The sequence below is a fragment of the Castor canadensis genome, chromosome 2 (assembly GCF_047511655.1).
Source record: "Castor canadensis chromosome 2, mCasCan1.hap1v2, whole genome shotgun sequence".
Lineage (NCBI taxonomy): Eukaryota > Metazoa > Chordata > Mammalia > Rodentia > Castoridae > Castor > Castor canadensis.
The window spans coordinates 197,219,172-197,233,674 of NC_133387.1; the positions used below are offsets into that span (position 1 = coordinate 197,219,172).

A 14,503-nucleotide genomic window follows, 5' to 3' on the forward strand; every position below is an offset into this window, starting at 1 on the left:
CAAGTTTCTAGTAAAAAAAAAAAAAAAAAAACTATCATTTCAATCTCATTTTAAATACAGACTTGTCAAAACAAAACTGATCAATTTTTGTTAAACCAAATTAGACTTAGTAAGATAAATAAGACTTCATAAAAATCTTAGTATTGAAGATAATCTTAAGATGATCACTTTGTCTAGTCAACCATTAAAACTTAATACAGAAAAAAAGGTCTGGGAGTTTAGAGAGAATAACAGTACTGTTAGGAGAGCAGTCTGATGACAAAAGCAGAACACAAAGCTAGACTTGAATTTTGAAAGAAGAGAATTTTTCGAGATAAAAATGCAAACTTGGGCTACACTGAGCTTGGTTAACCCAGTGAAGGTCTCCAAAAGGCCTGTGCAGCTCTGTCTTATCTGGAGGCGTCTGCCCAGGGTGACACCTACAAACAGCCTGCCCAACTGGAACCATTTGTCACACAGCAAATGCCCTCACAATTTATTTAATTGGCGTCACAAATGTCCGTTCTCATTGTCTGCAGGCCTTAAAACTTCCTTAAATATCAGTTTTTTTAAGCAGAGAAGACATCACTTTTTGCAGGTTTTCTCAATGAGATAAAGCCCCTTCTGCATCCAGTCTAATTTTGTCCCTTAAAGCTGGTCAGGAAGCCATACCGCTATTTCACTAGGGTGTACATACACAGCCACACAGCAAGGCTCTTTCCAGAGAGAGAAGCAGTCTCTAGATGCAAACCTTACTGACATGACAACTATGGCTGTGGTTTTCTGTGACCATGAGATGTACCAAGGCTGCACTTCTCATGGGGCTGGAGGGGGTGACAGAGTGCATGCTTAGCACGGGCAAGGCTCTGGGTTTCACTACCAGCACCAAAAGGACGACAGTTCCCATGGCATCCATTCCTAAGCATTTCACCACCACTTCAAGTCCAGATGGAAGAAAGGAGAGACAACAGAAAGTTCTTGTAATTCTGAGTGAGGCCTCACTGTGCAGATATGCCAATAACCTCACTGTCTTACAACTACACTTCCATTTATTTCTGTGGCAAGATTCACAGTAATCTAGGCTTAAGTTGTCAGAGTCTGGGACTTTCATATATAGTGGTTTCCAAGAATTCAACCAGGCTGGATGAAAAGTGTTAAGAGAAAAAGCTGTATCTGTACGAACATGTATACTCTCTTCCTTGTCATTATTACATAAATGACACAGCATAACGACTATTTACACTGTATTAGATATTAGAAACAATCTAGAGATGACTTAGCGTACACAGGAGAATTGCCTAGGTTACATGTAAATACTACGCTACTTTCTATGATGCATCTGGAGATTTTGGTACCCATGGGATGAGGTGGTCTTGGAACCAACTGCCTGTGAGGTATCAAAGGATGATGTATATGCAATACAATATCTCACTCTCATTTTGAACCTTTTACTGACAACTTTACTTTCTTCTGATCACTATTTTTTTTTTTAAGCTTTTTGGCTTTACCACACCTATCAGCTAGTCTCTTCCCTTCCTAACTCATCACACGGTCTGACCGTCTCCATTATAGGCAATGATTTCCAGTGTCCTTTGAGTGTCCGCTCCTCTTTAAAAAACAGCATGTTTTATTAGAAACAAGCCTCCTTAGGCAAAGTCTCTTCATCCCCACTCCCCTCTGAAGCATCCCAGACACCAGGAGCTCGCTCCTCCTGCTTTTCCTGAGGCTTTCCTCACTGGCACTTTTCCTATCATGGTTCACTTACAGATGAGGCGTGTGGGATCTGGAAGCTCCTTTCTGAAATCTGAAAATGCCACTCAAGTTCTTTCATATATGATGTGGGACGAATGACAGCATTTAAGGGATAGCCACAGCAGGGTTAAGTGAGGTACAAAGTGACCTCCACAGAACGACCACATATCTTAACAAATACCTTCTGTTACCACAGGCTCAGGTCTCTCTGGAAGTGGCCTTTCTCATTTCAGTTCTTGCTTCCAACACTGCCCTCTCTGTGTAGATCCCCTCACTCTTAACCCACCACAGCTGTGAGTCTCACCATTCCCCTGAACTGTTCCCACCAAAGCTCTTTACTAAATGTAGCTCAATAAGCATGCCTACTAATTTATATACAATATATGAAACATATGAATTTATTTTACAGACAACAGAGTTGAAATAAAACATCCTCAGTTATTTAAAACCTACCAAGTCAATATATACCTTTGATTTTTAATATAACTTTGAGCCCTATTTTCCTTAGGTCATCAGAAAGTGTAACAGTAAAAAACAGGCAAACCAATTTTCTACAAGAATCACAATCAACCATGTTAAGTAAAAGATGGATGATCTTCCAAAATAGGAGTGACTCAAGTGGTAGAGCACCTGCCTAGCCCCAAGTTCTAACCCTAGGACCACCAAAAATAAAAACCTAACCAAACAAAAAGCCTGGATTTTCTGAAATAAGGTTGAAACTAATGAGGTATTTGTTTCTGATTTCAATGGCACATGAACACAGTGAATAATGTGAATCATTAGAAGGCATGTGTGTAACTTTTCAATCAAAACTATATTGAAAAATAGTTGCCAAAGTAGAATATTTTTGAAACACTTGCATAATTCTTTCCTTAAAAAATTTAAGATTTAAATTAAATTTTACATATAAAACTGATTCTAAAAATAAATAAATGTATTCCTATTACAGTAAGTTAAAATGAAGCGTCAAGGAAGCAATTTTTTGTCAAGAGTAAGTTGACAAGAGAAGCTTGCTGCGTTGGTCTTTATTTTCAGCTCTTAACTCTTTGCAATTCAAGCTTTCAACCCACTCAAAAGTGAGAGTGGCGTTCGGACTGCAGACCTCCCCACACACTGGCACCATCTTCAGAGGCCGCCACAGGGCTCTGCTGCACACTGGGTGCTCTCCTAGCCAAGGAATCCCTGTCCATCAAGAGCACATGTCCCCCACCTTCAGTCTGAGAAAATGTACAGCATATCTTCCAACGCTATCATTGTCATCAGGCTTCCGAAAGGGGAGATGGACAGGCTGTGAAGCCAGTGCAATAGCACAGGCATAAACAGGATTAGGAAAGTCATCAAAAATCCAGCCCAAGAAAGAAGTGATTCTCCTATTTGTACTAAGGTACGTAACGAGTCAGTTAGCTATGGCCTTTGACTCTCATGACAGAGGAGAAAGGGGTCTGACGGCATATGATTAGGGAAGGTTCCACTAAGTAATAGAAACATATTAAAAACTTTATATGCATTACGTCATTTCCTTTAACATCTTCCTGCCATAGGGCCCCATCGGACTCCCCACTGTTAGATGAAAAAAAAGGACAGACTTAAGTAAGTGCCAAATAAATGACTCTTAAGTTTTGTTCAGGCTTATTTTTTTAGTGAAAAAGGTAGAGATGTGTTTAATAACACATGCTAGATCTAGAGTAAGAAAGGTTATCAGAAGTTCACAAATTTCTGCCTGCCAGGTGTCTTCAGGAAGTATGAGTGTCTGCTTTAAAAGGCAGTGGCTCACTCCTGTAACTCTAGCACTCAGGAGACAGAGGCAGGAAGATCACAAGTTTGAGGCAGTCGTGGGCTACATAGCAAGACCCGGTCTCAATCCCCCACTCTCCCCACACAAACACACCAAAAAAAAGTGTAGGCTAAGAACACTACAGCCTAGAGTATAACAGTCCCATGACTTAAGCATGTAATAAATTTCATGTGTTCTTTTTCTTCTTTAAATGAACACTTTGCATCCAAACCACAGAAAGAGGAAAACTTCAGCTCAAAAGATCTCAGACACAAGAAAGCAGAAAAGTAAAACACAAACATGTCATGATTACAAAACTAGAAATCTGAGATGCTCACTTCAGGACCAAAACTTTAAGTTACTGGTTCTCTCATGGATTAAACAGGCTATCACATGGCACAGACTACTTTGAAATAAAATGTCTCAGAATGAAACTGGATGGAAAGTTAACATCACTCATAAGCCAATTTCCTTAAAAGAATATGACTATTTTCCCCAGCAAGTTTCAAAGATGAACAAGCATTACCTGTGTGCTCTAAATACAGTATCTCACTCACCTGAGGCCGAGTTCATCATGTTCTGTGGCACTGGTGGACTGGTGGGGGCTGTCACGTTCATCTGAGACAGCATGGCCTTCCTGGGGTCCTGCCATGTTGTTGTCTGATCAATGTGGCTGGGGAGAAACAAACAACTGCGTTAGATGACAAACACCATGTCCTAAGATCCTCGTCAGAGTAGGGCAGACGTGGGGGTTAGAATGCACAGGGCTCATGAAGTCTAGACATCCTCACTACTGCTGCCACCTTTCTTCTGCACACACCTCTCAACCTAGTCACTCAACACCTACCTCATATATCAAAGGGCAAGATCAGAAACAGTTAGGCCTGGAATTTTTTTAAGTGAATCTTTGGTTGTCTTCACCTAGTAGACCATTATTACTTGCTTCTAATGTAAAGAGAAAATGCAGTTTGCAAGTTAGTCATCTAAAAAGCAGTCACAAGACCCTAAGTCAAGTTTTGCCAGAGAGCCCATGCCTTTCTTTTGGAGCTAAGAGTGCCACATTAAGGCTTAAGCCCCTTCTTTAGAATGAAACACAAAAACCAAAAGAAGAGACTAAACTATCTACTTCAAAGCAAAGACATAATTTGAAATTTCACCTGTAAGCTTTCACTTTCTCCTGTGGCCTGAATAATAACCTGTTTCCACCCGAGGCTTTGTCACTTGCTGACATTTTCTACACATTGACAACTTGCTGTGAAATGTGTGTGCATACAAACTGCTTCACCCACAGAATTGGGGCTGAAAACAGTTTAAGACTCTGTGAAATACAAAACTGTAAGCATTTAGCACAGAAGTTAATACATGAGCTTTCAATGAATGCTGCTTTTCCCCCCCGTCTGAAGCCATCTGGCTTCAGTAAATTATTTTTTTTTTTTTGAAACAGGGTCTCACTATTGAGCCCAGAACATCCTGAACTGGCTATGGAGCCCAGGCTGTTCTCAAATTCATGCTGTTCCTGCCTTGGCCTCCCAAGTGCTGGGATCACAAGTGTAGGCCATCAAACATGGCTCCAGTACCATTTTTAATAGCAAAAAATTTAAAAGCCAGCTAAAATCCATGGTAGGGGAGTAGTTAAATATGGTGATACATGGACTACTATGTAGCTAGAGAACGTTTAAGAGCATGAAGAATTCACAACACGGTTTACAAAACAGTATATATGGGATAAGGCTAACTGTTAAGAATATACACATGAACAGTGAGCATGTATGAGAACAAACAATGAGATGTTCTGACAGTGTCTATTTATACAAGGTAAAATTTTATTAGAAATCTTTGCTAGGTTTTCCTATTACTAAATCATGTACTCCTATTATTTTTTTAAATGGGGGGGACAGAAAAAAGGAACTTTTTTTTTTTTTTAAAACAAACCCTCTTAACCATTTTTACAGCCATTTAAGCTTCAAGCCCGAGTCTCTCTTCTTGAATCATCTCAGGATAAACATCCATGTAAATGGTGAGGAAATGACACTGTGTGGTTAACTGTCCTGAAATGGGTCCAGAATGCTATCTCATCAATACCATTATCATATTAACCCCATATGAAAGAATCACAGGCTCTGGCTAGAGCAGAATGGGGAAAGAGTTCTTTCAGCTCCCCAACAAAGAGAAAAGGGATAAGAAGAAAAAGGGTTTGCATACTTAGGAATGACCCTTGTCATTCCTAAGTCATTCCTATCACTTAAAAACCCTTTATGTATGGTCCCTGCCTGTAATCCTAGCTACTCAAGAGGTAGAGATCAGGAGGATCGCAGTTCAAAGCCAGCCTGGGCAAATAGTTCCTGAGACCATATCTTGAAAAAGCCCATCACAAAAAAGGGCTGGGAGTGGCTCAAGATGTAGGCCCTGAGTTCAAGCCCTAGTACTGGGGGAAGAAAAGAAAAAAGAAAAAACCTTCATATAAATCAACAGTGTCGTCAGCTATCCACATTCAACACGCGTCTTCGGGTCTTTTGAAACATCTGCTGTGCTTCCTGAGGATGTGGTTCCTCCTCATGTAGTTAACAGTCCCCCAGCTAGCCCATACCTAACCTCTTCAAGACCCAAATCCTTCCGTGAGAAGCCTCCTCCGGAGAAAAGCAGGGCAAGGTGTATGTTAAAATCCCAGCTTTGACAGTAACAATCTGGATTGCACAGGCACGTTTTATCAGCCTGCTTTATCTTAAAAAAAAAAATGAGACTGATTTATTCATTTACCTCCCTGGGAGGTAAATTAATTAGAAGGATTAAATTCAATAATATATATATAAAAGCAACTAGGGCTTTCCAATATTTTTCCTAACTTCATTCCTTTTCTAGTCCAAGACTTAAAATAGGAAAAACTTCAAAGATGCAATAGGTAGATATTACAGGTTTCTGGGGAAGGAAAGGAGCAGTATTTCTGGGCCAGTGTTACATACATCTATTAGCGAAACAGTGAACTAGGAAAGGGACCCAGCATGTACACTGGCGTCTAAGAGCAGAGAAGCAAAATAGTGAATCTAAAAGAACAATCTTATTCCCGTACTGACTGTCAAAATATTAACTGCTGGAAACTGCTCTGTACAAACAAATACTTCTTACTGAAGCCATAAAATGGTCAACTCTGTCAATCATGTCAAAGATAAGCAACAGTTCTGAAATCCAGCCGAAGCCCAACCTCAAAAATGCTCACATGTGCTTCAAATACTTGGTTATGTTTTATTTCCAAAAACTGAATCCATAATTCAGTTCATTATGAACACAGTAAGTTTTACGGTAACAGAAAAGTATCATTTTCTTACACCTCTCCTCAAGTTTTAGAGTTAACTTTAAACACACTAATGAAGGTCAGTAAAATAAAGTTAATGGTTAACATTGATGCTGACAGTATGATGAAGGTTGGAAATCTCAAGGAACGGGTCTTTAACAATTCTTGTATACCTGTCACTCAATAGTGTGTGCCTTGGGCCAGCAACACTGACAGCACCCGGGAGAGTGCAGAAGTGCAGAATCTTAGGCCACCCAACACACGATGAAGAGCTGCAGTGAGCTGTATGAGGCACACGCCTGTAATCCCAGCACTTGGGAGCAGAGGCAGGAGGATAGAGAGTTTGAGGGCAGCTTGGGCTACACAGCAAGACTTTCTCTCAAAAAAAAAAAAAAAAAAAAAGAGAGAGAAAGGGAACGGAGGAGAGAAACCAATAATTTAAGGAATAGAGAGTTCTCAAACTCTTAATTTGTAAAATGATGCAATCTACAACTGGCACCTGCAAAATGACACTTTTATCAACTTAAACCAAACTATGCTGTGTGTTATCCTCTTTCATAGCCCACTTTTGAAAATGTTTTTCTTCTGAACTAAAAAATTTATAAAACCTGCTTTTCACAAAAATCTCAGCAATGTAATCTTTCTTGGGGTGGGGGTGGGGTTTGAACTCAGGGCTTTGCACTTGCAAAGCAGGTGCTCTACCACTTGAGCCACATCTCCAGTCCATTTTGCTGTGGTTATTTTGGAGATTGGGGTGTGTGGGGGGAGGGGGTCTCTCCAACTTCGAGTCGCCCAAGTAGCTAGGATTACAGATGTGAGCCACTATCGCCAAGTTTCAGCCATGTAATCTTAAATGCCTTGTCCCTTGCACAACTACCTAAGAAGCTAGCACTTTCCAGCTCTTAAGATTCTGTGAGGTTAGGTGGCACAAATTAGAAGAATTCAGCAATACTATCTAAAAGCTTTATGCACAGGAACACTCTAGGAAACACAGCCAGGTCAACTGTTTATGCTCCCAACACACCTTTACACCTTCTTCCTTGTGAGGCTAAAGGAAAAGTGAAACAAAACAAAATAAAACGAAAACACTTTTGGGAAGAACACACAGACAAGATAAAATACATCTTTGTGAGCTCACCTTTGCTGTCTAGACTGGTAATTTGGTTATATCATAGGACTTGTTTGAAATTCCTGTTTTCCCAATAAAATGATCCAAAGATAAAAATGATAGAAAAGCAGTGTTTTTATGGCAGAGACCTCTGGGAACCACATCACGCTCATTCCGAAAGAAAAGGAAAACCTGTATTAAATATGTGTAAGACCACAGAACTTAAGTAATGAGAAACCAAGTGAGCAAACTGAAGACTGTTTTATTAAGAAAAGTTCACTTGACCTTTAGGTAAACAACAAGAGTAAAATCGGGAAACCAGGAGTAACGTGAAATGGGTGTGAAGAGTGTTTTAATTGTGAGCTTCTTTCTTGCTATTGATGGCAGTGTTGGAGTGGGCTGTCTGCCAGAGGCACTGCTCACTTATCAGGCCATGTTTGTTGCGCAAGTGTTATTTATAGAGTCACATGCTAGAGGCTGTTCTCAAACCAGCTAAACCTACATGCTTAATTGACTCTAGGAACAAAGATACATTGTTCAATCTAAGCCCTGGCTGAGCTACAGTTCCTAAGCCACAACCATATGCTTTTTATAGTTGTATCTGTCTATCTTACCTCCTATTTTTAGAAGCCTCAAAAGATCAGGGATATGTGCATAGTAAAATTCCTTGATAAGGATGTGGTGTTACACACTTGGCCTCTACGATAACAGGTTTTACTTCACTTATTTAATATTTTGCGGGGAGGGAGAGTTTGAAATAGGGTCTCATTTGTGCAGCTCAGGCTGCAGAGGACTAAAATTCTCCTGCCTCAGCCTTCTGAGTGCTGGTATTACAGAAATGCACCACTGTGCCTGGCTGATAAGTTTTTATATCATCAGAAATCAAAATCTTAAACTGAAGTTTAAATAACTGGGCAATCACGGGTGGCTGCTAAAAAGGAGTTAAAATTAGGAACAAAGGTGGCAGAAAGACATAAAAGCAACTGTGACAACTGACTATACTCTGCAAATGGTAAGCCACGGTGTAATCTGACCCTGCAGCCTTAGTTTGAGTAAGCGTATTTGCTCACAAGTAGGAAAAGGATTTAAACATAACGTAAGCATGTTCCCGGCCCTGCTCAGAGCTCCTCTCAGGAATGATTGTTCCCTAAGGAGGGAAAAGGATGGAGCAGTCGTGAGAACAATGCCGAAATTCAAGTGGAGACTACGAACCCCTATCAGTCCTCTCAGTCCTGGCCCAAAGGCCCGTTAACCAGAGTTACGTCCAGCAATGTTCCAGACATCGTTTGTCCCAAAAGTCCAAAAGCTGTATTTCTTCTTCTTGTATTGTGCAGAAAATGAAATATCATTATAGCATGAATTAAGAACAGAAACTAGAATTCAAGTTTTTAATTCCCCAAAAATAAGGTCTAACTGGTACCTTTGATAAGAGTCACCTTAGGGAAATAAGAAAGGAAGAAATGATAAAACTCAACGGGAAAACAAAACAACCTCTAAGAAAGTCTATTATTCAAAATGTAGAACTCAATTTGAATCAGAATTGGGGGGGGGGGGCGGAGTGTCAGTGTTAGAGCACTTGCCAGAATTCCTGAGGCTCTCAGTTCCATCGCCAACACCATTAAAAAAAAAAAAAAAAAAAAAGTACCTGTAGACATGATTAGGTTCTGGATATTTTTAAGAGGAGCAAGATTAAACAATAATTTGACCTAGCAATTTAAAATTATTTTCTCACAATCCGAAATCCTTATACACAATAAGACATTTACTTACTAGAAAGAGCCAGCTTAAGAATTCAGAACTTCAAGACAGGTGCCAGCTTTCTCATAGTCAGTCCATTGTTTTGCTTAAGCCGATATTCCTGAGCAAATACTACTTAAATGGCACTACACAGCAGATGTCAAAAAGAAGTGAACTAGAAACAGGTTGACCCTGGCAGTACTATCCTTTCATTTCATCACTGGCAGTCTAGGGGCAGTGGGAGAAAACCCAAAGAAAAGGAAACTAATGTACTGAGTACCAGCTCAGACCTCACTGGCCATGACATGAGGCCTACTACCTTCAACCAAGGCCCAGGAAGGAAGGTTTACAGTCAAGCAATGCTATAATCAGCTTTCAGAGGCCACATCAGACACCAGCGGCTTCCAAATAAGGATCTGTTCAGTCTGCTGGCTCATGTGTCCACAGCAAGAGACTCATTTAGCTACACACCTGGAAGGAACCATATTCATTCATCACAAACTTATGACTGTTTTCAACTGCTAGTAACATACAACATGGCTTCTGCCACCCGAACTTAATACAGTAGGATGAGTCTAACAGTCTGGGAAATACTTCTCAAACAGTACATCACCAGGAAGATCACTTCTAAGCAAAGTCAGAAAGTCATCCTTGCCAAACTAAAGCACATATGGTATCTTACCAGGCTAATAAGGCTGGCTTACTTAGAATAATTAGTAGTCTGTTAATACTAAATTATGGCTGTAGATTAAATGTTTTCCTCATTAAAAAGAGAGAAAAACCACTTTGTAGTCAGCCAAAATCAGAACATTTGCTCAGGCTAAGAGCCAGGATTCAACGTATTTCAGTAAACTGCAACTGAGATGCAATCCTGTGACACAGGAAATTTTCTTTCTTCTTGAGCTTTCAAGTCAATGACTATGAAATTCAATTATACCATGAAATATATTATCACCATTCTGAGGGGGACTTTTATGAATACTGGAAAAAAATATTATGAACAGGCACAGTCATGGTTATTAAAAAGAAATTAATTAAAAGATTCCACTGGAAACACTTAGTAAAGGGATCACTTAGGGACTGCCGCCTCCACCTGTGACAGCCAGGCTAGCGCTGAGACCTCGCTACACAGGCAGGGCCCAAGCAGCAGTTCATAGGTTTTTTTAGGCGTTTTGAAAAGAGTTTGTTTGTAGGGAAAGAACATTTCTCCAGTTCTCATTAAAATGTCAAACAACCAGCAGCTCACCAAGAACAAAAGCAAGCTCTGCAAACTTAAAATGTTAGTAAAAAGGTTTACTATTTTGGAAAAAAACATAATTGAGTGGAACAAATCCATCCATGAGGACCATCACAAATTCTCTTTAAAATTCAGTAACTAGAAAGATGAATAAGTGAAAATGAAAAATGAGCAGGAACTCAATGTGATTATCTACAGAACTCATTTCATTCAACTTTTTTTGTTCATTTACTATACATATAGAAAAGATTTTTTTGGGAAGTATTTATTTTAGTTTAGCATGATATAAAGTATGGAGAAGTTGGGAGGGAGAAAGAGAAACATTTCCTGTTTCCCATAGGAAATAGAAGCAAAAACTCCAAAAATGTTGGTGGAGTATCTGACTGTACACGTTTTTGGAACGGGGGAAGTACAAACGTCATCAGAAGTGTGGCAACCCTAATCATTACACAGTGAAGAACTGATTTTTTAATAGCGTATCTAAAAACATTACTAGACTTTGAAGTGAGAAAACCCAACTTTTAGCAATTATAAAGATTTCTTTTTATCTTTAAAAACCAAAAAGAAAAGCCTCTTTATGATTTTCCTAAGACCATTTGTCTGTTACAACTTCGCGGAAAAGAACAATGGTAAAGTGCCAGAGTGGGCAGCAACTTTTGCCTGTTATGAATTACTAATATCTGTGACCTTGCGGAAAGCTGTGATCACCACTGCTACACAGAGATGAACTATTCTATTAAAATGGCTTAAAGGAAGGAACAAAGACTACGACTAATGGGAGCCATCAATAAAGATGGAGTCCAAGTGGAGACATAATTAAAATCACATTTGGAAAGATTCTACAATTCTCAAAATACAAAAACCACGTTACACCTGAAAGAAAACTTCAGGTTTGAATCGTATCACTACCTCATGTCTCATGCTTTTGCTCATGCGGTATTTCTGCCTTCCATTCATTTTCCTCCCCCGCTCCTCTGCTCTCAAGTCTTTGAGGCCAGCTCAAATACCCACTTCTAGAAGGCTGAGCTCTCCCAGCCCCCACTTGGCCCCTACACAGATTGAATGCTCCTTTCTGTTTCCAAGGAAAATTCTTTACAGAGCCACCACTATACTGATCAGAGGATTATCCATATGTTCTTTAAACCCCAGCATTGTATAAGCTCATTAAGGCTGAGAATTCTCCATGCATAATATACAGTCATAGTGTTTTAAGAAGAAAAAGGACATTCACGAACTATTCCTATAGATTTATGAAACTCTATGAATAAAATACTATCCACAGTAAATATTAAGGCGGAGAATACAACCAAGGATCTGACAGTCTTTATTGGGATATGGTCAAACTCATTTCCCTTCCATGACTCCTCTCAGCTGCATAAATTAAAACATGCCTTATCAACAAGTTTTCATTGCTCACTCGAGTGGATGAGGCGTATGCCCCAGTGTTTGTTACAAGTCCATAAGCGTTCAGGAACACTTAACTCAACATACCAATGCCATAAAGCAGAAAATGACAAAACTGACATCCTCCTATGCAATCAAAGATGGCCAAATAACCAATACGACCAATTCTGGGGAAGATGAGAGAGAGTGTGAGAAACACCCCTAGTTCAAGCAACCGTGAAATTATGCAAAGGCCAGGACAGCCACCAGCCCAGACAGCATGAAGATTCAGATCTTATTCTTCCAATAACTGTTTATGCCCATCTGTTTCACAAAGCCTCTTAATGACCTCAGTCATTAATGATTGTTTCTTTTCCAAAAGTGTCAGAGTATGTCACTCATCATCCAATTGCTTAAACATTCAATTTTCTAACTAAGCATAGTATTAGAGCCAGAGGAAACATTGCACAGCTTTGAGGGATTGTAAATCTACTACGGGAACTAGACTGTCAACCTTCATAAGCAAACTACACAGGTATAAATATATAGAGCGACACTATGTCAAAGCACAAAATAAACTCACGTCATTGGTTAGACGGAGAAAAAACAAACATGAAAACCAGAACATGCAGGCATGCAGCAGTTACCCACTACAGCTTCTCTCCCATGGTTTCAGTTACCTGAGCTCAACCAGCGTCAGCACCACTGGAAGTCAGAAGAGTAGTTCCTGCTCATCCACAGGGAAATACAATCTTCACTCTCCCCTCCCACCCCAGTGGACAGCCAGATACCCACAGTACCAAACCTTGTAATTCAACAACTTTTCCACATTAACTGAGCATTTATCACACACAGTGGTGACAACTTTTGAAGTGAAGAGCAACAGAATAACTAGCAGTGATCTTAGCAACCCGGCACATCATTTTCTTTTAGCTTACCTCTTTCCACATACAGGAAGCACTTGACAGATTCTCTGTAGTACACCTGAATTGCAGACATCACATCACTAGTCTTGCACATCAGGGCCATTATTAAGTAAGGATTACCGTGATATTGTGACAGTCTATCTGATAACTGAGACAGTTACCGAGTGACTAATGGGCAGGTAGCATATACGGTGTGGATATCCTGGACGAAGCACGACTATATCTCAGGCAGGAAGGGGTGGGACAGCAAGAGATTTCATCATGCTACTCAGAATGGCATACAACTTAAGATTTATGACTTATTCTGAACTTTTCCATTTAATAATTTGGGACCATGGTTGATCACAGGTAGCAAACAGCAAAAAGCAAAGCCATGGATAAAAGGGAACTACCTAGCAGCCTAACACCACGTCACAATTCCTACACGTTCACATCACTCCATCCCATCACCATGGCATCATCTCACAACACAAGAATGGTGAGTACAGCATACCATTTAGAGAGAGTGTGATCACAGTCACCTAACTTTTATTACAATATACAGTATACACTGTTCCACATACAAATCGTAGAAGTTATATGCTCCAATAAACATTTATAATTATTCTAGTATTAGTTATTCTCTTATTTGCCTAATTTATAAATTAAACTTTTCCATATTCCATATGAATACTGAAAAAATGTAGAAATGTGTAGGGTTTGGAACTGTCCACAGTTCCAGGCATCAGCTGGGGTCAGTTTTGGAATACAGTCCTGCAGAAAAAGGATACTACCGTATTCCCAAGGTGGGCTATTAGGTTTCTCTTTACTCAAGGGCAACACAACTTATTTCTACTAACTCAGGTAGACTCTAAAATACATTCAGACTACCCAGTTACATTCTAGATAGAATCTGAATCTTATGAAAGCCCTAATTTAGTGACTAAGCCAACAAGAGATAAATCTCTGAAGTCAAAGGGCAAGCCACATAGACTAACACAACATTAGAACTAGAAGGGAGCCTAGAGACCTCTGACCATTTTACAGATGAGGAAGTGGACAGTCATTTAACTAAGTGCTTACCATGCCTGGGACAACACATGTCCTCTGACTCACAGAGCAGCACAGCTTTCCTCGGCAACACCCATACTGGCTTCTCAAATCAACAAGTCTTGTCTACAAAGACCAGAGTGAAAAGTGTAAGTGCACTACCTTCCGGTTACCTGCCAAACAACTGTAACCCAACACTGGTTGGATGCCAATGACTCTGAGGTTGAAAAATAACTCACAATTTCATCAACATCCTACAGTTAACTCTTTATTAGTCAGGTGAGGGATG

General features: G+C 39.8%; 1 protein-coding gene across 12 annotated transcripts in view; it reads right to left on the reverse strand.

The window, feature by feature from the left end:
• The window catches only part of Yap1 (Yes1 associated transcriptional regulator), a 102,457-nt gene that overhangs the window by 54,466 nt on the left and 33,488 nt on the right, over window positions 1–14,503 (reverse strand). For all 12 annotated transcript variants that reach the window (XM_074066835.1, XM_020167811.2, XM_020167816.2 and 9 more), the window contains exon 3: window positions 4,063–4,178. In XM_074066835.1, coding sequence (XP_073922936.1) covers window positions 4,063–4,178 — 116 coding nt within the window. The remainder of the gene's footprint in view (window positions 1–4,062; window positions 4,179–14,503) is intronic.